This window comes from Ictidomys tridecemlineatus, chromosome 8 (assembly GCF_052094955.1).
Source record: "Ictidomys tridecemlineatus isolate mIctTri1 chromosome 8, mIctTri1.hap1, whole genome shotgun sequence".
NCBI lineage: Eukaryota > Metazoa > Chordata > Mammalia > Rodentia > Sciuridae > Ictidomys > Ictidomys tridecemlineatus.
Genome location: NC_135484.1, coordinates 14,717,353 through 14,744,090, shown reverse-complemented (window position 1 = coordinate 14,744,090; position 26,738 = coordinate 14,717,353). Strand labels below are relative to the sequence as shown.

General features: G+C 43.5%; 1 protein-coding gene across 1 annotated transcript in view; it reads left to right on the top strand.

Moving 5' to 3' along the window:
- The window catches only part of Akap12 (A-kinase anchoring protein 12), an 88,474-nt gene that overhangs the window by 24,403 nt on the left and 37,333 nt on the right, over positions 1-26,738 (top strand). Inside the window, exon 2 of the mRNA XM_078018888.1 lies at positions 20,753-20,867. Coding sequence (XP_077875014.1) covers positions 20,753-20,867 — 115 coding nt within the window. The remainder of the gene's footprint in view (positions 1-20,752; positions 20,868-26,738) is intronic.

The following is a 26,738-nucleotide window of genomic DNA, read 5'->3' as shown; positions in this document are numbered from 1 at the left end:
AGGCAGTTTCAATCTGCAAGTAGACTAGTGTCTTCTATTTAACCATTTTCTTTGGTATGTTATATTATATTTTAACAGGGTTATAAATCTTGCTTTTTTTTTCTTTTCCTTTATCTATCTATCTATTTATTTATTTATTTTTGACTAGGGATTGAACCTAGGGCATTGTGCATACTAGGCAAGTGCTCTACCACTGAGCTATACCCCAGACCCATTATATTAAATAAAGCATTAATCACTGAAATATATAAGTCACATTAAGCTTCCCATTTCAGATCCTTAGGGAATAGGTGGGTATATGTGCTCATTTTTTTTTTTCTAGCAGGGAAAAAACATTTCTATTTTTCTTGCTACGATGGGAAAGAAATAAAAGAATTTGCCCATCTTTCATATTATTTAAAATCCACAATGACGAAAATGTGTCATTTAAGAGAGTATTTGAGAATTTCATGGATTAATTTTATATTAACTTCTGTGTTGAAGATCTTCATGTCTCTGTTGTAGTAACGTGGGTAGGCTTCAGGTGAGGGGTAAGCCGGATGTAAACTGTTGTCATCACAGAACCATGACGTCATAAATTGGACTGGAGTCTGGTTTCTTGACAGGCTTATTTGAATTTTGGAAATCATCAATTTTGGAAACCAGCAATGTTACTGGTTCTGTAACTAATAAGGCAGTGTCCAGCTCATGACTTAGCCTTGAATGGTGGCATGTAAAGTAAAGGCATTCTTGGTCAGAACTTCCTGGAATAGATTTTTCAATGAACAGTTCTAATGAACTTGACATTGAACTTGACATTGAGAGTAGGGCGTCATTGCTGCCTGTGCTGTTTCAGCAGCCTCCAGGGCGCCATGCAGAGCCTTATTCTGACTCAGGAAGACCCTCATCACTCTTGGGTTTTAGAAGACTTTACTTCCTGCTCTTTCTTAGCAGAATGTTATCTGAAAAAAAATGGCAGAGGCTGAGGCTGGAAGATTACAAATTCAAAGTCAGCCTCAGCCACTTAGGACTCAAGAAACTTAGGGAGACCCTAAAATAAAAAATAAAATGAGCTGGGGAGGTAGCTCAATGGTAGAGCACCCTGAGTTCAGTCCTCAGTACCAAAAATATAAACCCCACAAAATTAGAAAAGTCATGCATTATTTTTTGAGAGATCCTTTATTTTTATTTATTTTTAGATATACATGACAGTACAATGCATTTTGACATATTGTATATACATGGACTTCCCATTCTTTTGGCCGTACATGAGGTGGAGTTACAACTAGTTGTGTATTCATATAGGAACGTAGGTTTTCTTTTTCTTTTCTTGTAGTGCCAGGATTGAACCCAGAGTCTTGTGCATGCAAGGCAAGCACTCTACCAACTGAGCTACATTCCACAGCCCTCATATATGAACATAGGAAAGTCACATCCGATTCATTCTACTGTCTTTAGTCATACATTATTATCATGAAAATTCCACCACAAAAGAGAAAATTTCTCCTTCCACTGCCCCTTATTTTACCTGTTGAGACTTTTATTTGGGGTACTAGGGATTGAACTCAGGGGTGTTCTATCACTGAGTTACATCTCCATCCCCCTTTAATTTTTTTTATTTTGAGGCAGAGTCTTATTAAATTGCTGAGGCTGGCCTGGAACTTGTGACCCTCCTGCCTCAGCCCTCCGAGTCGCTAGGATTACAATTGTGAGCCACTGTGGCCAAGTCTTCTGAGACCTTTTTAAAAAATATTAATAAATACATATAAATATATCCTCTCTGTTGGTTTTCAGAAATAGACATATAGCATATAGGTTAATAATGTCCTGTAACTTCCTTTCTACCCTCTGGTTCTGTATATACAGAATTAGTTCAAAACTACCTCTTCCATGACATGGATACACACCCATATGAATTTAACCAGTTCCTTTATGATCAGTGCTTAGGTTGATGCTGTTGTTTTGCTACTACAAATAATACTGAAGTGAACACCCTTTTGTACATAGTATAAATTTAACTTTATAAAATGCAAGTTATATACATTAACTTGCACAGGTGCCTCTATAGGCCTAATGCCTGAGAGAAAGGAAGTACTCACATGCCCACTTTTTTTCTGTATGATAATTTTCTTGTTACCCAAGGAATGAATTCAGTTTCAGAACATGCTGGATGCATTTAGCTTCCAGTAGCTCTTGGCACACCCTGTGTTTAAAAACACAGGACCCTTCGCAGATCTGGATGTCATCCATGCATAGCGACCACACTAAGCGTCCTCAGTGTCTTTCCACTCTTAATCTCTGTGCTGCCAAAGCAGGCACTCTCTTCCATTTTCTATTCAAAGATATGATAATGTTGGATGCTTTGCAATGATCTAACATTAGATAATAGATCCCTACCCCATTTTGGCAGTCATCTCATGAGCATAAGAATCTTTACCGAGTTGCCATTAGTTTGAAACTCTCCTGTTTTGCTTTCATTTGAAGAATGACTGTTCCTTACGTTTGCATGTAATTAAAAAAACCCATGACAGCTACTGAGGCCATTGTTTTTATTTGTTAGTGATCACATGGCAGCATTATTTCCATTCTGCAGGAGGTGGCTTTGCTTTTGCCTTCTCCTGGGGAATTCCCCAGGATAATCATTCAGGCTTCATGGCACAGAAAAAGGACAGGTTGTGGATCAAATCCAGAGCTAGTGTCACTTGGCTTGGAGAAGAGACTGGATTTGTGCATCTCCCTCTGCAGACTGCACAGAAGGTTGTTACAATAATGTTTTTACAGTTTGTACTAGTTTTGATGCTGCTGGGCAGAAATAAGTATTCAGACTGCACCAGAACATCCCTGATCCTGGTAGTACTAGCTTTGACAGCTGCCGGATGGTGTCTAATGTTTATTTTTCTTTTGCATTCATTAAAACCCATAGCCGGGTGTGGTGGTGCACACCTGTAATCCCAGCAGCTCAGGAGGCTCAGATAGGAGGATCGAGAGTTCAAAAGCCAGCCTCAGCAAAAGTGATGTGCTAAGCAGCTCAGTGAGACTCTGTCTATAAGTAAAAAACACTAAACAGGGAATAGGGCTGGGGATGCGGATGTCGCTAAGTGGTTAAGTGACCCTGAGTTCAATCCCCGATACCAAAAAACAAAACAAAACAAAACAAAAAAAACCAAACCATACACATCATTTCCTATGTTATTTCCCTTTTTTTTCCTTTCTTACCTTTTTTTTCCTGCAATAGTAGGAATTGATCTTAGGACTGCTTTACCACTGAGTTACATCCCCAGCCTTCTTATTTTTTTAATTTTGAGAAAGGATCTTGTTAAAATGCAGAGACTGACGTCAAATTTGCAATTCTCCTTCCCTGAGCAACTGGGATTACAGGAGTGTGCCCCTGTGCCCCAGTGCCCCACCCAAGATGAGTGAATTTTAAATTTATTTTTTGCGGTAACTTCTCCAGTTATAGCCCTTTGAGTTACGGAAAAAAAAAATTGGTTGGTTTCATGCAAAAAAAAAGAGCGGGGGGGGGGGGGCTTATGTAAAGAAAAAAGAAAAGTATATTCAAAGTATTACAGTCTATCATTTGGCTGAGCTGTAGGGACAGAGGGAAAAACCAAATATATTTTTCAGTTTCTAAAGATAATTCTTATAAGTTGTGATTTTAAAGCAGATCACTTCCCATTGGTTAGCATTTGGTCCAGGAAAATCAGCACCTTTGTGTCTGTCCCCATTTACAGTCTGGCCGTCTTCTGGAGGTGACAATTTTATTTAGTTATTTAGTCATTTATTTTGTGGTACTGGGGATTGAACTAAGAGGTGTTCTACCTCTGAGCTACATCCTAAGCTCTCTCCTCCCGCCTTTTTCTGTTAAAAAAAAAAAAATTAACTCTGAGACAGGGTCCTGCCAAGTTGCCCAGGCTGTCTTTACGCTTTCGATCATCTTGCCTCAGCCTCCTGAGTAGGTGGAATTACAGGTGTCACCACTGTGCCCAGCAAAATGATTAATTTTAAAAAGATACAACTTTGGGAACGTGTTATTGATAGGTCATTTGTTTAGGGACAGCCCTTTCCCCGGGAGCAGCAAGCTTGCTTTAGAAGAAAGAGCACTGAGCTGAGAGGGTTTTTGTTCACATTTCAAAAAGCAGGGAAGGTGGCCCTGCCTGCCCATCTCTGTTGCCCTACTGCGCGTGTGTGTTCTCCTCTGCTGGCACTGAGGTTCAGGTCCACAGCAGCAGGGCCAGGCATTTCCCAGAAGCCCACGCTCCTCATGAGAGGCCACCGACCTGGTTGGGTGAGTGTGGGCTTGCACAGTTAAACACCAGGACAAGCCAGCTCCCCCGGTAGACCTCCGGTGTGAGCAGTTAGAATCCATCCATCTTGAAATCATTTCGTTTGCTCACAGGTCTTGAGCCAAGTAGTCAAGGAAGGAGCAGTTTCCACTGCCTGTAGCGTGGACTGAACTTTCTATCCCTTGTCTACCCAGGCAGCAAGACAGAGTACCTGCCCCACCTTGACTGAGTCCTGAATATGATATGCTTCCGAGAAGGTTAGTGGTCAGAGCTCCAGAGCTCAGGCCTAATATAAATTAGTCAAGAAGAACAAGAAGTTACCAGGTGTGTGGCACATGCCTATAATCCCAGTGACTTGGTGCTGAGCCAAGAGGGTCACGGTTTGACGCCAGCCTGGGCAACTTAGCAAGACCCCGCCTCAAAATAAAGTAAGATGAACTGGGGGGTGTAGCTCCGTGGTGGTGCATCCCTGGGTTCAGTCCCCCGCACCATTAAAGAAGAAGAACCAAAGTCACTGGGGTCACTTGGCACAGCAGGGAGCCCAGTTGTAAGGGTGACAGGGATGGGGGCCAAGACTGTTTAAACCATAGGTAGTAAAATAATTAAGTGCTCTTCTCAAGTTGATAGAATTTAAGGACTTCAGAGAACTGCTGAAATGCTGAATTCATATTTTTCTAGGGTCTGGGGTGCATTTGAATTGCCCCTCACTCCTCCCATCCCCACCCCTTTCGTATGTAGAATTAAAAACAGCTTTTTAGAGGATGGAGTGAATCTCTCTCAAAGTAATGTCTTCTGCTTCCCAAATCCAGGCAGAGTCCTTGGGTGTGTCTGTGGAGAGCAAGGCCTGGCCTGTGTTCACTGTGTTACTGATGAAGCTGAAAATTAGGGTATTAATGGCCTTGCTGGATGGTCTCTGTGATAGCTGGCAGCTCTAAAAGCTTCTTTGACAGCTAGAATTTATGATTTATAAATAAGGTTAATGGATTCCTTTTTTTAATGGAAAATGCCCTTGTATAAGATCATTTAGATTCAAGTCATAATTAAGACCTACTGCAAGTATTTGCTCATCTTAGGCTTGTATTATTCTGAAAAAAAATTTTTTTAAACTACATATCACAGGATATGGGTTTATCTGTCTTTCCTTTAAAAAAAATTTTTTTTTTTTTTTAATTTGCAACAAAGGTGGTGGTATAGCTCAGTGGTAGAGAATTTCCCTAGCATGTGCAAGGCCCTGGGTTTGATCCCCAGTGCTGCAAATCTAAAAAATTTTTCCTGTAAATTTGTGACAAATCCCTAATAAGCAGACTCTTGCAAAAACATCTCTGGTGTGTGTGGGGTTTTGTTTTGTTTTGTTGTTTGTACTGGGGACTGAACTCAAGCACTTTACCACTGAGCTGCGTCCCCAGACCTTTTTCTCTCTCTCTCTCTGATTTGTTATATATGACAGCAGAATGCATTACAATTCATATTATACATATAGAGCACAATGTTTCATATCCCTGGTTGTACACAAAGTAGAGTCACATCCTTGGTGTCTTCATACTGTACTTAGGGTAATGATGACCATTGCATTCCACCATCTTTCCTACCTCTATGCTCCCTTCCTTCCCCTCCCTCCCCTTTCCCCTTTGCCCTTTCTAGAGTTCATTTAATCCTCCCAACCTCCTCCCAGCATATCATGGATCAGCATCCTTAAATCAGAGAACTCATTCAGCATTTGGTTTTTGGGGATTGGCTTACTCACTTAGCATTATCTTCTCTAACTCCATCCATTTACCTGCAAATGCCATGATTTTATTCTCTTTTATTGCTGAGTAATATTCCATTGTGTATATATACCACATTTTCTTTATCCATTCATCTACTGAAGAGCATTTAGGTTGATTCCACAGTTTAGCTATTGTGAATTGTGCTGCTATAAACCTTGATGCGACTGTGTCCTTGTAGTAGGCTGTTTTTAAGTCCTTTGGGTATAGACCGAGGAGTGGGATAGCTGGGTTAAATGGTGGTTCCATTCCCAATTTCCCAAGGATTCTCCATTGGGAGAATCCTTTCCAGACTGGTTGCACCAATTTCCAGTCCCACCAACAATGTATGAGTGTGTCTTTTCCCCATATCCTCGCCAACATGTATTGTTGTCTGTATTCTTGATAACTGCCATTCTGACTGGAGTGAGATGAAATCTTAGAGTGGTTTTGATTTGCATTTCTCTAATTGCTAGAGATGTTCATCCTCAGCCCTTTGTTACTTTTCATTTTGAGACAGGATCTTGCTACGTTGCTTCGGGCCTTGCTAAGTTGCCCAGGCTTGCCTTGAATTTGCGATCCTCCTGCTCATCCTCCTGAGTTGCTAGGATTTCAGGTGTGCACCACCTCACTCGGCTTTAAAAAATATGTGTGAGATACCAGTGGCAAGTTCACAGCAATTGTACCTTTCTAACAGAACGAGACACGGCCACCCCTTAAGTAGAGATGAAGAGATACCCATCTCTCTGTTAAAGGAAGTTTCTGTATTTTCTCAGGCCTCTGCAAATTGATCATACTTGGCTAGACTGTGAATGCATTTTAAATTATGCAGTGCTTTTTAGAGCATTTGCTTATGTATTAGTGAATATTTAGACTGGCCTGTGTATCTCAGAAGCAAAGGTCGGAGGGGATAGATTTAGGAGCAAAAACGTACCAAACAACAAAGTCAGAAGTCAGAAGCCCATCTTGCTGATAGTCAGGAGGTTCTGAGGGGCTTTTCCTCTTGTTGAATGTCTGTTTCTTTAGGAATGCCGTTTCCTTTTTCCTCACATAGGGTCATGTTCCTATGTGAAGGGTCCTGTATGTGCACTATAACTGCTCCCCTCAGTAATTTTGAAAACCAGGAAAGAGAGAAAAGGAGCCAGAGCTGCCATATGTCCCTGTAGGTGTGTCTCCCTGGGATGTCTGAGCCATCGGCTGGCCTGCAGGACAAGGAGCCCGTGGCTGCTGGATATGGAGTGGTGGCCAGGGTAAGGTGGTGTGGGGCTTCCCAGGCGTCAATTTTCCCCACAGGATTTTTGAACAGCCTTGACTTTGGTCTCACTCAGTGCAAAGGCTGAGAGGTGCTTAGATGCTGATGCTTCTCTCGTTAACCTGGAGTGGGGTTCCCGACATGTTGGGAAACGCCATGGTGGAGCATGGCTGTGGCTGTCTTGCTGTGGTTTCACCATGTGGTCATTTGTTCAGAAGGCAAGGCATCAGAGAGAAGAGGCATCTGAACAAGATGATTTGGCGGCTTCCAGTAGAGCCTGGAGAAATGTACTGACCAACAGAGGTCTGTTAGAACAGTCATGATGGATGGAAAAATTCTTCTTAGCACATTTTTTAATTAAATTATTTCCTTATTCTAATTTGTTATACATGATGGCAGAGTGCAATTCATTTCATATCACACATATAGAGCACGATTTTTCAAGTCACTGATTGTACACAATGTATTTTCACCCCATTCGTGTCTTCATACATGTACTCAGGGTAATGATGTCTAACTCATTCCACCATCATTCCTACCCCCTCGCCCCCTCCCTTCCCCTCCCTCCCCTTTGCCCTTCTAAGGCTCCTGTATTCCTCCCATGCTCCTCCCCATCGCCATTATGAGTCAGCATCCTCAAGTCAAAGAAAACATTCGGCCTTTGGTTTTGGGGATTGGCTTAGTTCACTTAGTATTATATTCTCCAACTCCATTCATTACCTGCAAATGCCAGAATTTTATTCTCTTTTAATGCAGAGTAATGTTCCATTGTGTATATATACTAAAGATTCCCTATCCATTCATCTACTGAAGTCATCTGGGTTGGTTCCACAGTTTAGCTATTGTGAATAGTGCTGCTGTAAACATTGATGTGGCCGTGTCCCTGTAGTGTGCTCTTTTTAAGTCCTTTGGGTATAAACCGATGAGTGGGATAGCTGGGTCAAATGGTGGTTCCATTCCAGGTTTTCTAAGGAATCTTCATTCTGCTTCCCAGATTGGCTGCATCAATTTGCAGTCCCACCAGCAATGTATGAGTGTAACACATTTAAAAAAATATATATATATATTGTTTAGACATTGATGGGCCTTTATTTTGTTCATTTATTTATATGCAGTGCTGAGAATCGAACCCACGGCCTCACACATGCCAGGTAAACACTCTACCACTGGGCTACAGCCCCAGCTCCTTTCACATGTATCAACCTTACGGGGATGAGTACTGTTGAATTCCTTTTCTGCTGAGTTTAAGTGCCCGAATGCAGTCCCCGGGTGGGGAAATGGCTGGGATGGAGAAGGCCTTCCTTGTTGTGCTCCCTGATTTGGGCGGGCAGAGCATGAGGGGGCACCATGAGGTCTCCGTGGTGAGCCAGGTCCCAGGCTGGACTTGGGTAGACAAAGTGGAGAAGTGTCTGCTCTCGCTGCTTCTTCCGGTGCCTCCCTCACAGAGCTCAGCTGTCCCTTCTCTACTTGTCAGTGCTCCCCTGGGAGACCCCCAGCCACACAGACTGGTCCTGGCAGCGAGACCTCAAAGTTCGGTTAGGGTTCATGGAGATGTGCTTATGTCTCCAGGGCTCTACCACCTCCCCCTGCTACTGCCCGCAGAAGTGGGCCCAACCTCCACAAACTTTTTATTTTTTTAATCCTTTCTTTACTCCTCCCGCCTCCAATCTCCTGAGTTACGCCCTCCTATAAACTTACCTGCACAGAGACCTTCTGATTTTCTTTCCTTTGGAAGCTGGTTTCCAGTGGCTACAAATGGCTCAATCCCCCCTGCCGCTCTCTGCCAGGCATCTTTGGTTGGCATCCTGCCTCTGAGACAGGGGCTTGCCTGTTGGATCCCCCGTGGAGCCTTAAAACTAGGAATCTCCCTTTTCAGGAGATTCTGATTGAATTGGGTTGGGATGTGGCCACAGCAACTCTCAAAGTACCTGTCCCCATTTTATAAGAAACTGAGGCCCAGAGGATAGAAGTAGGCTCCCAGGTCTCATCCAACAAATGGCTGTGGCAGGATTCCCTTCCCCTTGGCCTCTTCACTGTAGGACGATACGCTGGATCCAGAGAAGCTTGCAGGGAGCGGGTTACGAATCTAGGGAAGGGTCTGCCTTCTGCCTCTGTGAATTGGGGTTTAGGCAGAGTCCATGTTCCCTCCACCCAAAGTGAGGGACGCCAGCTGTGTCCAGGAGTGCTGGGACTGGCCTCAGGCCACCTTTATGTTGGTTTGCAGCAGGCCTTTGGATTCTGCACAGCACAAAGCTCAACATACCTGTCAATTTATCCTTGTAATTTTGCTGTTGACCCTCCAAAAAACCCTAAGTGGATCTGCCAAAATGGCATCTTCAAATCCATTACCAGAGATGAATGTTTAATGACTTTATTAAATAATCCACGTGACGGTGTACAGGAAACTTTTTTTCCCCCCTACAAATAGGGAGGTCTTTTTTGGAGTCCCTTGGGATGGCTTAACATAGCTCTCCTGGCCAGCTGTCGGCTGCTCCCACTCCCTCCCTTTCTGCCTGCCTCCTCCTACCCACTGCAGCCAGGGGACATTCTGACAGCAGGCTTCAGGGAGAAGCAGGCAAGGCAGAGACGTTTAATCAATTGAAAAGTGGTTCAGGATCCAGCCTGGGAAGCAGTAAGATGCTCTTTAGCAACCCCAGCACGGGTCTTCGTGGATTAGCAATTTGCTGCTTTTTTTATTCTGTACCTTAAGTTTCTCAGTGATTGCGCAGAAGGATTTGGAGTAGAACACAATAGCATCCTCTTAGTACCCGAGGAGGACCTTGCAAATGAAGAGCATTCGGTGGGAAACAAGAGAAGCAATTTTGTTTGTTCATTTCCCCCCTTTTTTTTTCCCTTCAATCAGAATGGAACATAGACTTTGAAGTGAAGCAGCAAAGCGATGATCAATAAATTGTTTCTAACTGAATTTAGAAAAAGAAATCGGCAACCCTTTAAAACCATGAGGCTCAAAGGCTGCAGAGCCACATTTGCATACTGACCGTAGGTGGCATTCACTTTGACAGTGATTTCTGATCCTCTGAACTGAATGACACGTTGCCAAGGTTGGACAAACAGCTGTTCCCCTGCCTCTACTTTGTCATTGGCAACATGGGGAAGAACCTACGGAAGGTGTCGGTTTCTACTACCTTGGGCTGATGAACCAACATCCTTTCCCAACATGGGAGAAGAGCTTTGTGTGACAAACCTTCTTGTTTCTGCCTCTTGGTCATCTCTGCCTTCTCCCCTGGAAACAGATGATGACTGCACAGGTTTGGACACTGTCTAGCTTTCCCATCTAACTCCCTGCACGGTGAAGTTTCTGATACTGGCATCTGAGGAGCGTTCCTTTGATTAGAAGAAAGTAATATTAGCATCTAAAGTGTTTTTGAACTTTAAAATCTAAAGTTCACTTGATGATAATGGTTTCCTCCTTCATCACAACTGTTTATCTTGAAGCCAAGAGACTATTTAGATTTTCTGTGGCAGGCAGTGGATTTCAAAACACATCTTGCAATGAATTTTCCTAAGCAAGGATGTGATGTAATTATTTTACTATCAAGTGGCAGACCCCTTAGAGAGAAGCCGCCACTTGATGCGAGAGTAATTACTTGAATATGATATGGTGTGTAGGAGTTAAGTGGGAATTGGGATCTTGACTTCCATATCTGCTCTAAATAAAACCTAGTGCGAATTCCCTGGCACAGGGCTCAGAGGAAACCAGGTGTGAGAATCGCTGGAATTGTCAGAAGTGTCTCCGAACACCACATTGTGCTTTGAGGTTACTCGTTTTTTATTATCCTAGCTCTTCACAGCAATCTTTTGCTTATTTTGCATTTGGGATGCATGATGGCAGTTAATCTGCTGTGGCTGGTTTCTAGTTGTAACAGCTCAGAAGGACGGAGGATTGACTGATCAAGGTCATGGCACTAGAACAGAGAGCTCTAGGGGTCTGTACTCAGTGCTGTCTAACTTGACCTAATCTGGGACTCAAAGTCAGTGGCTAGCCAAGAGAGCTCAGGAGGCTGCTTTTCTAGAGGAACTTCATTGCTTCGAAAACTAATGGGAAATAATAGGAGAGTGGGGCTTGTCCCCTGCCCTTAACCCAAGACAGGATTGGAGTTGCTGGATCACTCAGTCTTTCCCAGCAAGTGAACACCCAGTTTTAACCATAGTTTGCTTGAAAAGCAAGATTTATGTTTAGAAGGATTTGATCATGCTGCAGTGGTTTAAAGATTTGGTCCCCAGCCTATGGCAGTGTTGGGAGGTGGTGAAACCTTCAGGAGGTGGAGCCTAATGGAAGGAAGGTAGGTCATTGGGGGCATGCTCCTGGACCCTTCCTGCTTTCTCTTTGTTTCCTGGCCACCAGAAGGTAAACAGGCCTCCTCTACCACATGCTTCCTCCATGATGTGTTGTGCTGGGTGAGCCAAAAGTAGCATTGCAAAACAACTATGGACTGAAGCCTCTGAAACTGTGAGCTAAAGTAAACCTTTCCTCTTTTTAAGTTTGATTATCTCAGGTATTTTGTTAAAGCAATGGAAAGCTACCCCAGACACTTTTGTATTATATTTACCATATAAATAGAATTGTGTTTTCTTGTTTTAAGGAAGTTGAGGGGGAAAAGAGTACAGTCTTTCACATTCTTCTATCAGAGTTCTTTTTTTTTTCTTGGTTCTTCGTGGTTGTGAGTAGTAGTTTTAACTAGGAATGTTATAACACCATCCGCCCCCGTTGACACATTTCTTGAGAGACCAGGGATTCCATCCCAGGTCCAGCAATTCTTGTACGGTGACTACACAGAGGAGGACACTGGCGGTATCAGATGTGGCTTAAGAGTCACAGGTTCTCCTCCAATTGTGATTACTGAACATCTCTCTGTCTTGAATATGATGCCAACCTAAAGTCCTGGGTGTTCCAAACATTACAAGGGCGCCACTATCCGTATGGCATTCCAGCAGATCTCTGCACAGTGAGTCGCCGTTGCTGGTAGGTGGTGCCTTTCCTTTCCCTCATTTCAAGCAGAGATCTTATAAATTCCCTTTGCCTGAAATCGACATGGCTGATCCCCCACCTCACCAGATTTAGAGCTCTTTGTTTTCTTTTGCATACTTTCCCAGAGAACCCAGGAGTTTTAATACTTTTAAAAACAACTATAACTTTTTAAAGCGGGAGAATATTTGACTGAAATGTTGTGTGTTAAAACATTCTGTATGTGTCCTTGATGTCTCAGTTATGGATGAGGTTAATAGATGAGGCTCAGGAGGGGTTCTTTGGGCAAATCATTTTAAAATGCGGTGAACCTGTCCACAGAGGGTCAGGATGCACATTAAAGAGTCTTTAGATTCTAAGTCAATCAGCTCCACTCTGTCTAGAAACGTTTTTCCACGGCTGATTTAAGCCCAGAGCACTTCTAAGATAATGCCTCATGCTGATGTTGATCCACCTGTTATACTGATGTTCTTTTGAAACATGGTCTTTGAGATGGAGTGGCCTAATTTGTAGACAACACTTCTAATGAAATGAGTTTGGCTTTAGTTGCCAAGTCCTTGAGATGTATTATTTTCTAAGACACTCAACAGTTTGAATATTTGGACCAGGTGCCCGACAGTAACCCCTGTGATTTGGGAGACTGAGGCGGGAGGCTCACATGGGCACTTGGGGAGACCCTGTCTAAAAATTAAAAAATAATATATATATATATATATATAAAGGCCGGCACTGTAGCTCAGTGGTAGAGCACTTGGATTCAATTCCCAGCACCACAAATGAAACAAAATAAAACAGTTTGAATGTTTGAATGTGAATATTAAGTTCAGTTGAAATATCATTTTGCAAGCTAAAAGCAAACTGGAGTCCCAATGTAAGTTTGAATGATTCCTCCTAAAGTTATGTTAAGCCACTTTAATGAATTTTACTGAAAATTATAAGAAAGGAAAATCAGGGATCTGTAGACAGTGGTCAAAGACTCTCTGGTATATATATATGTATATCAGATGCTTTCACAAGAGCCATTTCCAGACCCCTGAGCTCTTGTGCTATAAGATTAATCTTTCCGTTCTAAAAATCAGAATTTTCACACTAGGATTAAATTAAGAGCATCACGAAACTGCTCTAAACCCGTATGTATTGAAATGGGATGAATGATGTTATTTGGAGAGTCAGGTTTCGCCTCTGGTCCTTGGTTGGTGATGTTGAATAGCATTGCAGGCTCAAGTAGAGACCTGTGACATGAACTGGTGGCACTTGTGGGGTCAGAAAGCAGGTCGGTGCCGATTTCCATCGAGTGGGGCTAGACCCATGGGAGCACAGCCTGGCGGATGGTGACCAGGTGTCCACCCTGGGTCTGAGTCCTTCAGATGAGCTCAGCCATGTTGACCGTCACCAGTCACTAAGGGGACTTTTGTTGGTGGTGGTTTGGTTTTGCTATAAGGGGAGGAAGAAATCCTGAAATCAAAATCAGCTGCAGTTTTTTTAAAAGCTCAGAATTTCTGGGATTTCCTCTCACTGAGGAGGGCCTGCTGTCTCTTCCCTGAGGGAAACTGGGATTGGAAAGAGATCTCTCCAAAGGTCAGTTTCTCAGAGATAAGGACTTCTTATTTTTGGAGGTCACTAGAATCACTCCTGCCCTGGGGTGCGAGTTCTTCTCAGTTTCATGTGGTTGGAGAGAGCTTTTGGTGCAATAGTTTTGATAAGACCTCGGAAACTTGATAAGCACTTCGTTTTTTCTCTTTGAGAAATCTTACTGGTTAGAAGCCTCTTCATAATTTTCTCATTGCCTTAAATCTTTTTAAATGCTTGGAAAATGAATATACCTTCCAGATAGTCTTATCACTGCTTGTTATGTACCTTGACCTTGACCTTGTTAGAAATGGCATCATCACCAAGGGCCAGAACATTTCACTGTTGTGTGCGTGATCCTGTGTATGTGTTCAGACGTGAGGATGGAGCCCGGGGGCCCTCTACCACTGAGCTTTTAAAAAATATTTTATTTAGAGACAGGGCCTCACTGAATTGCTTAGGGCCTCACTAGGTTGCTGAGGCTGGCCTTGAACTTGCAGTCCTCCTACCTCAGCCTCCTGAGTGAATTAGGGGTCTGCCTGTGGTCCATATTTTCTATGGTTTGACTGAAGACATTCATATGCAAATGACACTTGGAAGCCATCAGAGAGGTTTCAGCTCCAACAGTTCAGGTTGTTGGCTTGGATGATTTTTTAAAGATTTATGAGCCCTGGAAAGCTAGGCCATTAGCATACTTACAAGCTCAGAATTTATGGATCTTAGTGCTGCATGTATTTTCACCATTATAATAATGTAGGAGAAGAAAACCACGTGTCTTCCCCCAGCTCCCCTCCAAGAAGAATAAAACCAAAGGACAGATCCACGGAGGCAGCTGCTGGTAAAGATTTAATGTGCTTCACCGGTCTCTTCCTCTCCCTTCCCCTCCTCCCTTCCCCTCTACCACTCCATCTGCAGGTCGTGTTTATTTTAAACACTTAAGAGATTCAGTGATTCTCAGCAACTTGCGTTCCTCTACTTTTACTGGGGATGTCTTCCCATCTAACTCATTCCCTTCCCACCTCCCACCCTTGGACACTGTCTGTGGTGTGAATGGCTCACGTTGGACTCTTCCACTCCACTGCTAGACTCCCTTTTTTAAAAAAAAGAAATTTCTGTTCTGTGTTTATGACTTTGTTTTATTTATTTACTTATCAAATGCTGGGGATTGAACCCAGGGCCTCCCGCATGCCAGATAAGTGCTCTACCATTGAGCTATACCTCCAGCCCTACTGATGGACTCCTACAGACGTGTTTCTTTTACAAGTGACTGTATTGTACATCATTGCACCGATACCTGCATAATATGGGAAGCCATTCGCAGACATGGCAGATGGAGCCAATGGGTATGCACATTTAAAAATTTGTGTACATTTTTCAGATTGCTCATGAGGGGGATTGTTGATTGATTTATATTGCCATTTTTATTTTCTTCTGTTTGACATTTTAAATGGTTTCATGTCAGAACAGTTTCTATGGGAATGAAGGGGAAACACACACACTCTCACATTAAAGAGTTTTCTTGCTGAGCTCGGTGGTGCGTACACCTGTAATCCCAGCCACCCAGGAGGATGAGGTAGGAGATCACAGGCCAGCCTCAGCAACTTAAAAGAGACAGTCTCAAAATAAAAAGTAAAACGGGCTGGGGATATAGCTCAGTGGTAAAGCACCCCTAAGTTCAATTCCCCAGTACCAGAGGGAAGAAAAAAGGAGTTTTCTTTGTAAGTTTTGTCATGGGATTTAAAATTCCCTGCAGACAATCTTTTTTTTATTCTGATTCTTTGTGTGAGATTGACTGACCTTTGGCTCCTTTCTGGTTATGGCCACGTAACTGTGTTCCTCTTGGCTTTGAGTGCCGCAGGTGGGGTAGATCACACTGGTTGGAGCTTTGTGTACCTTGGGAACACCAGGAATGTGGAACCTCTTCCAAACGTCCAGCCATCCAGTGAGAATGTCGCTCAGGGAGTGTCACTGCTGTGGTGGAAACGGTTGTTCCACAGTAGACCCTCTGCTCCCCCAGCCTCTTGACAGCCGCTAGAGCCTATGGGTTTCTTCATTGGTTAACAAATCCATGAAAGCTCGCCCTAGTCCCACCGCTTGCTCTGCAGAGGGGGTTCAAAGTAAGCCGTAGGCAGCGCCCTGTGAGGAAAGGGGAACAGAGAAGTCTCATCATTTTTCTGCAATGCCTTGGCTACCATTTTGGATATTCTCGGTTTTTTTAGTTGTTGATGGACCTTTATTTTATTTATTTCTATGTGAACCCAGTGCCTCACACATGCTAGGCAAGCGCTCTACCACGGAGCCCCAGCCCCAGCCCTCTCATTTGTTTTTATAGAAACAAGAAGAAAACACTTTCTTGAAGCATGTGAGGTTCTTTTTTTTGAATGCTTGCTTAGTTGTAATGTGGTAATACTTTGCAGGAATAAACTCTGGCTGACCCACTCGAAGGATATAAGCTTGAAAACATTTAGGATTTTGATTTGTTCAAAGGAGGTGTTTACCCTTTTTTTTTTTGAAACACAAATCCAGTGGGAAGGTTGGGTTTCTCCTTGAAGTGTAAGGAGTATGTCTTTCAAGTCCAATTCTTGTCTCAAAAGAAATAAAGGCATTTGTGAAACAAAGTCCAAGATGGGTGGAGAATGCTTTGTGAGGCAGCTTCAGTGTGAAAAATGAAACGCAAATTTCCCCCTTATTTCTTGCTTGGAAACTGAAAATTACAATGTACCTTTTCTCCCTGAACTAGATGGCCCCAGATCTCATCCGGCTTCATTACCTTGCACCCCTGGAACCCCTAAATCGCTTTTTGTTCTTGTTGTTTATTTTTGTAGTACTAAGGACCAAACTGGGGGCCTTAAGTGTGTGTGACAAACACTCTACCACTGAGCTACATCCCAGCCTCCTCTAAATTGTGTCCTTACCTCATTCAGAGTTCAGTCTAGGCAGAGCTCTGTGTAAATCCACCCGAGTTATAGGGTAGAGAGATACCGGCTAAAGATGAGCAAGAGATGTGTTTATTGGTAAAGAAAGGTGTCCCCAATGAGTGGGACCATAAAGTTACAAAACAACATGTTTCGACTTGACGTGATTTTTAACCCATTAATAACTTTCAGGAGTACCTGAGTTTTTAATAATAGTATGAAATGTAGATGGTTTAGAATGGGAGAAAAAGAAAACAAAATCACTTTATTTCAGATGGGAAAAATGAATTACCATCTGTAAGAACACCCCAGATTCTCAAAAGCATCTGTAAGTGAGAGGACACAGTATGTTAGGGTCTGTAAACAAGTCAGGATGGCACCTGGCATTTTGCCAGAGGGAGTGGTTTGTGAAGTAATGCCAGCGAGCCATTAAGTGTGGAGATTCCTTGTTGGTTGACTGCTGTATCTAGTTTATGTTAATTAAGATAAGCTGTGTGTAAGGTATATATACCCCTCCTGTCCTACAGTAAAGGGCTCCCACTCCTGCTGTATCAATGTACACAAGTTGTTCATCACCCCCCGGCTATTTTGCTGCAGCTGGACTGCGGCAGAAGTGTCCCAGTGTCTGCATGTGAGGTGACTGGGAATGAAGTCACAAACTGAATCCTTATCAGGACTTTGCCTGCGGGTATGCCTGCTGTGCCTAAGCTATGCATGTAATAAAATAGACTCAAAACTCAGTTTCAATAACGTCACTGTCATAAATTGTCTACTACCAAAGATAATAACGCATCAAGTGCCTTTCTAAAGTAGAGTTACCCTGACTCATTCCAATGGCTGCTCCCCCGATTAACTTATTGTTGTATTTAGGATACAAGAAGGCCTAATGATACACCTCTGGTCTTTCTTTTTTCTTTTCTTTCTGTAGTACTGGGGATTGAACTCATGACTTTCTTTATTTTTTTATTTTGAGACAAAGTCTCACTAAATTGTGGAGTCTGGCCTTGAACCTGTAACTTCCTACCTCAGAGCCTGAGTGGCACACGGATTACAGTCGTGAGCCACCTCTCCTGGCCTTGACCTGGTTTTTTTTGTTGTTGTTGGGTTTCTTTGGCTGTTTTTTGTTTTTGTTTTTTGATACTGGGGATTGAACCCAGGGCTGCTTAATTGCTGAGCCACATCCCTGGCCCTTTTTATTCTTGTTAAGTAGCTTAGTGCCTCACCAAGTTGCTGAGGCTGGCCTAGAACTTGTGATCCTCCTGCCTGAACCTTCCAAGTCTTTGCCATTACAGGAATGTGCCACCATGTCCATTTTGACCTGTTTTTAAGACTTTGTTTTTTCTTTCCTACCATCTACTGTCCTTTATCATGTATCTGTACCATTTCTTTTTTTTTACATATTTATTTTTTAGTTTTAGGTGGACACAATATCTTTATTTTATTCTTATGTGGTGCTGAGGATTCAACCCAGTGCCTCACAGGTGCTAGGTGAGCACTCTACCACTTGAGCCACAACCCAGCTTATGTACCATTTCTGCAAGATTTGTAAAGGGGAGTTTGTGCCTGTGCCCTACAAACATTTCATATTTAAAGATCCTCAGTTTGGCTTCAACTAAAGATGTCTTTCATTAGACAATTCATGAAGAATTATGAGAATCACAGAGGCTCTGTAGAGCTCTAAACTTAATATACCAGAGGCACTTTGTTTGAAGTCAAGGTGCTGAAGCTGAGTATTAGGGTATCTTTCTGACGTTCCCTGTTCAGTTTCATGTCACGATGAACACATTGACAGTTTCAGATATAAGCAACTTAGTGAGACCCTGTCTCAAAACAAGATAAATTAAAAAAAAAAAAAAAAAAAGTGAACTGGAGATACAGCTCAGCGGTGAAGGGCCTCTGGGTTCAATCCCCAGTACCAAGGGTGGGGGAGATTACTGAGATCAACATAGCTCACAAAAATATGTGGCTCCTGCCTTCCCTTCCCCCAGCTCTTCACATTATTAATCAAATTCAAATCTCGCCTGTGCACGTCACTAATGGTATTTAAAGTACGTTGACAGTTTCGCTGATGGGCCTTGTGGGGTCACCTCCCCCTCTCTTTTTGTCTTTAGGTTTCATTTAAAATTCCCATCTTTCATATTTTGGTAAGAGAAGACTTTAAGAGGAAATGTAATCTGAGTATTCTGTTTAATAAATGGACTCAGCATGGGCATTTTGAAGCCAACTGTTCCGTCTGTAATATCACTATTAAAGTACAGTGCTGTTATTTCAGGAGGAAATGCATTCAGTTGAAGGACAGCTTTGCTGGGCGCAGGAGACAGCCAGGTGAAATCAATTTAGCACAAATTAAGGATTTCGGGTGGACTGTCTTGAGCGTACTGTGCCTTCAAGACTGACCCAAGCCCGTGGCTTGGGGACTTATCTGTTGACTTGTAAGCAGGGTGAGATGATAATAAATGGAGTGCCAGGCATTGGGGTAGCTCTCTTTTCCTCCTCCCCCCACCCCTTTCTGTGATTGGGATTGCTCTCTTTTCTTCTTCTCCTCTTCCCTCCTTTCTGTGGTGGGGATTGAACCCAGGCCCTTGCACCTTACCACTTCCATCCCTCTTTGGGTTTTGTTGGTAGCAGGCAGGTCTGGTGCTAGAGAATACTCTGTCATCGTACCATTGTGTGTACCTGTGTTTTACGTGGGGGTCTTGAACAATTTGAAGTGTTGTGGAAAGCCCTGGCAGCAGCTGGTGACCTGGACTTCACACTGTGGTGGCTGATCTGGGGCCTGTGGGGAGCAGGGAAGACCTACCCCTCTGTAGTTGCTTTGGAAATATTGGCACCTGCCTGCATTGGTTTTAAGACACATGGAAATGTGTACCAGTTACAAAGTATGATTGAAGCCTTTAGGTTCCTAATAGTTGTTATTGTGCTATTTTTATTTGGCTTAATTTTTTTTTTTTTTTTGTGGTGGTGCTGGAGATTGAACCCAGGGCCTTGTGCATGTGAGGAAAGCACTCTACCAACTGAGCTGCATCCTCAGCCCTGGCTTAATACTCTTTATCTCAAACCTGCGTGGGGTGGTGCTTGCCTTTAATCCTAGTGACTTGGAGGGTTAAGGAGGAGACTGACAAGTAGACAAGTACCAGGCCAGCCTCAGGAGTTTAGAGAGGCCCTAAGCAACTTAGCAAGACCCTGTCTTAAAAAGGGCTAGAGATGTAGCTCAATGGTAATACGCCTTTGGATTCAATCCCCATGCAAACAAGCAAGCAAAAATCAAGAAACTTTTAACTTCTATTCTCAGGATTGAAAAAAAATGGGGGTATGTATACATATCCTTACTGTTTTTGCAACTGAAAACATGCGTGTTGCATGGATCATCCTTTGGGGATGCCCCCTGCGTGGGCGAGAGCCCCCTGGTTATTGTCATTTGCTCTATCTACATCTCCTTTGTGACAGTTAGCAGGGCTACGATTTAGCAATTAATTGTTTAAACATCTGCCTTCTAACCTGAGGGCACCTTGTCATTTATATAAATATGCATAACCTGTGTATAATTAGAAGGTGACAGAGTCAAAAACATTTTTAGGGCTGGGATGTAACTCAGTGGTTGAGCTTTTGACTACCTGTGCGAGGCCCTGGGTTTGATCCTCAGCACTGAAAAATTTAAAAAATAAATAAATAAATAAATAAATAAATAAGACTGGCTTCCATGGTAGTGTGCAAACTCATTCATTGTTATTTTTGAAATTGTCCTGAAGGAGTGGTGGGTGTGTCCTACCTGGGGTTCAGGTGAATGAGTGAATAAGTGAATGACTGGTGCAGAGACTCCCGCAGATACCAGGCCCCGTCTGCGTCATGATAGCCGCTAGCCCCTTCTGAAGGGAGCTGGATCTTTCAGGTGAATACAGGGCTTCCCTCTTCCCTGCCACTGAGCCTTCCCTGATTCTTGTCTTCTGGAAATGACCACATGGTGTCATTGCTTCTAATGTGTCCTGAGAACTGAAGTTCACATGGCTTTGTCTTCCTCACAGCTCCTCCAGAAGAATGGTCAGCTGTCCACCGCGAATGGCTTAGCTGAGCAAGAAGAGCTCAGCCTCCAGGACGAAGCCCTGAATGGCCAGGAGGAAGACGTCATTGTCACTGATGGTAAGCCATCCTTGGAGACTCTGGCAGGATACCAGGGGCCAAAGGGCAAACAGCATTTGCAGTGATCTTTGGGAATTCACTTCCTTCATATTTTCAGCTAAAAAAAAAAAAAAATTCACTCTCATAATTCATGATGGCGAATGAAGTTAGCAACAAAAACAGGCAGTAGGCTTCCAAAGGAGGTATTTGTCTGACTTTCAGGGTAGCCTCAAAGCTTAGATCTCTAAGTTATATTTCTTTTCTCTTACACATGCTTATCTGGAACTTAATGTCTTTCCAAAAATTACTCAGGAATGAGCCTTCATTGGTAAATTAAAAGACTGAATTAAAATTATTGTTGCCTTGTCTGAACCGCTTGTCTGATGTTGAATGTGATTCTTGTTGGAAACACTGAAGTCCTGGTGCTTTAGAATTGTCGGAGACTCGAGGTATAGCTCAGTGCTTAGCATGCACCGGGCCCTGGGTTCAACCTCCAGCGTCCCCCTAGATTATAAATGAAAATAACAAATCTCTATAGAGAGAAGCCTGCAAAACTTGCACACTTTTTTATGGTAGAGACATTGCAAGATATGTATCTACACTGTGATGTGCCTGCATGTCTTATAGCTCTTGAGCCTGGAGATCCTGGGGTGGTTACTGGAGAGTGAGTCTTTGGCCAAAGTATCACTCAATTGATCTTAGCTCATGGGGTGGGGAGCCATATGGTGGGATCAGCATGGAGCACCTTGACCTGTTGGTCTCTCGTGAGAAGTGAAAGGCTACGTGTTGAAGAACCTTTTGGTTACAGTACGCTGACCCTTATGGTAATATGAAATATGAAGAGAGAGGGGAAAGTCCTATGATGGGAGACTAGACGTGGCCTCTGTGACATGAGATTCTTTGAACACGTGGAACCGTTTCTCTTCTCGTTCTTGCCCCCGCAGCGCAGCTTCAAGCCGGGAGCTGCTTTTGAAGTTGGTGGGAAGACTGGTCTTTATGTAGCACCACAGGCACCATATAAAGTTAGAAATATACACAGTCTCACAGACGGAGTGTTTGCCTGACCTAGTGTGAGAGTTTCAAATAATATCCACCAAAATAATTGGAATGGACCCAACTCAAATTCCCCAGCCCAGCGCCTTGTCCTTCCCACGTTCACTTTTGAATCCAGTCGAGCAGCTGCAGTTTTTGATTTGACCACAGCCAGACACTGTGCTGCTTGCTTTATAGGGGGTTGAAAAGAGCTAAGAAACGGGTCCTCTGCTTAGGGTGGCAAGAAGGTGATCTGGGAAAGGTTAAAGCAAGTCCACTTGGTGGTTACCTCATGAAGTTTGCAAGAGCTGAGGGCTGTTCAGAGTCTAGGGACAGTGATGCCTGAAGGTCAAGGGTGGGGTGAAATCTGGGGATGAGGGAAGGTTGGATTTAGGTAAGTCAAGGAAAGGGCTGGGGTGTAGCTCAGTAGTAGAGTGCTTGCTTAGTATGCACGAGCCCTGGCTTTGATCTCTAGCACCATGCCAAAAAAAAAAAAAAAAAAAAAAAAGGCAAGATGAGAGATGCCAGCAGAAGCGAGGAAAAGAAGAGCTAATGCCTCCTGGGTTTTTTGCATGGTACCGAGGTTCAAACCCAGGGCTCTTTGGTGCATGGAGGCAAGTGCTGTGTCACTGAGCAGTTCCACCCTCCAGAGGTCATCTGCTTTTATCACGGGCCCAGAGCCATGCCTTTTGTACATCATCACCTTTAATGGGGCATCCTTATGAGGTGGATAGGATCATTCCAAGACTCCAACCCAAGTCAGCTGATTGCCACATGTAAGCTCTTGCGCACTGTGTAGGACAAGTCCGAGGCTGGCCCCCGTGGAGGAACAGTGTGCTCCCAGCAGTTTTACTGAAGGAAGGAGAATGAGAGCCCAGACAGGAGATCTGGGGCTGGATAAGAGGGTGTTGAAAGCAGAGCGTAGTTTAGAAAATATTTAGTGGACAAGGAGAGACCCCTGGGATATGCCACCGAGGGAGTGCAGGGGTCAGTGAGCTCTTTTTCTGACTTAGCTGATGTGTAGCATGGACAGAGGGGGGAGAGAGGGGGCAGGGCATGTTCCACAGAATCCCAGATAGCATGGAGGTCTTTAATCTGTGGCTTGTTTCCTGGAGGTTTGCTGCTGGACCTCGTCCTTCAGTCCAGATGTGATTTCTCGTACACTTCAGCCACATGGTAAACACTGACTTTTACAGAAAACAATTCTGTCTCCACCCTGTGACTGTATTCCTTTGTCTCCCCAAGCTGACCCAGGCTTCTGACTCTGAATGGCCTTGGAGATCTGAGTACTCTCTAAATGCCGCATGCCAAAGAGTGGCACTCGGTCCTTCGAAAGATCCTGTAAAAGCCTGGCCTTCTAGGAGGGGCTAATGTTCCCTCCAGTGGCCCCAGGCCAGTCAGGGGGGGGGGGGCTCCCGCCAGGTGCACGCCCCAGGGCCCTTTGGAATTGGCTTTCCCTGCGATAGGCAGAATTGTGATTCCCTTGGCAACTGGGATATTTGTGTTTTCTTCCGTTCTATCTTCTTGCCAGATGATAATTAATAGCCTAGCAATGTAAATACAGAGTTTTCATGTTCAATTACTGAACGTGGTTTTTTCATTCTTTTCTTCTATCATCAGTATGAACCTATGGTTAGATTTTTTTTTTTTTTTTTAAATTAGGGATTGAACCCAGAGGTGCTTAATCACTGAGCCATATCCCAGCCCCTTTGCATTTTTCATTTTAAGACAGGGTCTCATTAAGTTGCTTAGGGCCTTGCTAAGTTGCTGAGGCTAGCTTTGAACTCCCGATCAGGTTAGCCACTGCTCCTGGAAAAACACCACATTTTTTCCCCCCTGCGGTGCTGGGGATTCAACTATTTGTTCCATGGCAAACCTGATGCTGCTGAAAATATCAAAGAAAAGAGCCGCACACCTGTTAATCCCCATTCACGCAAGTGCTCTGCCACGGAGCTGTTTCCCCAACCCCCTATGGTAAGATTTTGATGGTTATTTCTGGAAATCAGAATTGGACCTGCAAGATTGCTGAAATGGGGCTGGGGTTGTGACTCAGAGGTAGAGCGCTTGCCTGGCACGTGTGAGGCACTGGGTTTGATCCTTAGTACCACATAAAAATAAATAAATAAAATAAAGGTATTGTGTCCATCTACAACATATATACAGCTGTAATATAAGCAAAGGCATAGTTTGGTATGTAAGCAGTTATAGGACTTGGGGGACATTGATTGTTACCACTGCCCACTAAAATAAGAACAAGCCTGACCCGTCTTGGTTCCCTGGAGGATTGGCCAGCAGTGGCACTCGGCATTTGATCTGCAAGATCTACTGATGAGAGCAAACTGCAAACAAGGGGCATCCTTCTAGGGGGATTTTATGCTAAGGTGACCGACAGTATTTATGGGGCTGGGAGTGTAGATCAGTGGAGGGTGCCTGCCTAGCATGCTCCCTACCATGGATTCCATCCCCAACATGGCAGAGGGCAGGGGGTGAAGTGGGGGGTGAGCCAGAAGTAAAAATAATTTTATCCACCTTGACTCATTAGCTTTTTTTTTTGAAACTGGAAATACTGGTAATTCAGAACCAGTCCTCTTCCTATAATAAAACAGAATTTTATTTCCTTGTAAACTTTCTTTAAGTGGTAGAAAAAAATTATCTACTTAATATTTTCTAAGCTGAACAGCAGAGTCAGATATGTATCTATAGGGTGGGAGGGGTTGGACAATTATTTAATTGGGGGCATCTGGAAAGCACACAACATCAGGGATGAACATAAACATTTACTTACAGTGAAGTGGGTGGAGAAACCACAGCAAATTGCTAGATCTTTGGCGATTCCGTCCCTTTCACCGGTGCTTTCTTAGGTGATTAATGGGTTTATCAGTTAATCAAGATTGCTCATATGCAAATGGTAGTTTGGCTTTCATCCCCAGCTGGACAGTTCTGTTATGCCAAGACAAGCCACTTCTAGCCCTCACAGGGGCTGGGCAAGTGCTATTAGGTTCATGGCAAATATGCTTCTACTGAAAATATTAATGAAATGAGCTGGGCATGGTAATACACTCCTGTTATCCCAGCCACTTGGAGGGCGAGGCAGGAGGATCACGTTTGAGGCCAAGCTAGGCATTTAAGTGAAATCCTGTCTCAAAAGAAAAAAGGGCTGGGGTTGTAGCTCAGAGGTAAAATTCCCCTGGGTTCTTTTCCTTGTGCACTCAAACAAGTATGACTTTTGATCTTGGATGCAGGTTAGTGGTAAAGGACTTAACTAGCATGCTCAAGGTCCTAAGCATTTATTCTCATTGGCACACACACACACACACACACACACACACACACACACACACACAGGTAAACAAAGAATGACTTTTGAAACATCTTGGACTAGGGCCAATTTTCGATTTAAAACTTTTGTAAAATAGAACAACTTGTTGATTTAAAAAAGAAATTTAATCATAGTATCTGTTAATGGATTTTTTCCCCAGATGAGGAAAATCAATCTTTCTAAATAAAAAAACTCAATCTCATTTCTTTTGATAATAACATAATGGTTTGCTGAATAAAGGTCTGCAAACCTCATTGTAACATATAAGTAATTAGGAGTTTGTTTCAGGTCTTGATGTATTTTTTTGGGCAGGGTGGGTACTGGGGATTGAACCCAGAGCATCTAACCACTGAGCCACATACCCAACCCTTTTCTATATTTTATTTAGAAACAGGATTTTGCTGAGTTGCTTAAGGCCTCGCTAAGTTGCTGAGGCTAACTTTGAACTCACGATCCTCCTGCCTCAGCCTCCCGAACCGCTGGGATTACAGGCATGTGATGCTGCACCCAGCTAGGTCTTGATATATTTGAATGTGTCACTTAGAAGGAGTTCACTCTCTATTTGCTTTTTTGCAGTCCATGGCAGCAAGGCATTGCAAATGTGAAAACCACATTTCCTCCGCCCTTCATGTTGCATTGTTTGTGTGAGCAAGGGAGCCAAGGTGTTCCTCTCAGGGGATGAAGTAATTTTGTTCTCATTGGCAGACCCAGAGTTGACAACATTTACACCGTAGCAATGGTCATGGAGCAGCAGCAGCAAACAGTTTTTTTTTCCCCCTCTTGCTTGTGTTTTGTTTTGATTACTGGGGATTGAACCCAGGGGCACTTTATCATGCACTACATCCCCAGTCTTTTATACATTTTATTTCAAGACAGGGTCCTGCTAAATTGTCCAAGCTGTCTGGAACTTGGAACCATCCTGTCTCAGCCTCCGGAGTCACTGGGATCACAGGTGTGCACCGAAGCTTCTGGTCAGGGGGTGCTTTGCTCTGCCATCTCCCACTGTGCAGGGGGCTGCTACTGTATCAGCTAGCTGAGCAGATGAACAGGCTTTGTTACGCTGATCAAAACATGACCATTGTACCCGCTGGTCCTGGAGGATTTTCGGTCCCCTAAGAAAAACAAATAAAACTTTGCTTGAAGCAGAAGTCTTTTAGAGGACATATTCCTCATATTTCACAGAAGTTCACTTTTCTACACTTGTATATTATCCCCCCGGTCCAGTCACAAGTGGAGAATTCCCTACTCAGTCATCTAATAGCTTAATTTGCAACACTGTGGAGAATTTCGTTTTCCTAATGGTGCTTAATGTCACTGTCTTTGCTTTTATTAAATTTGAACCCTCCAGTTCCCGGTGTAAAGTTCCTCTTGGGATGTGGAAAGGCCAAAAGGTGAGGCCAAGTAATGGCAGCCCTCCCTGCGGATCTTGTTACCTTACAGAAAATCCAAACGGGAGTTCAAGTGATCCTTCCTTGCTTTGAACATTTAGTAATCGTATCTGGATAGTGGGTGCTCTAAAACCTGTGCTGGATCTTGAAAAA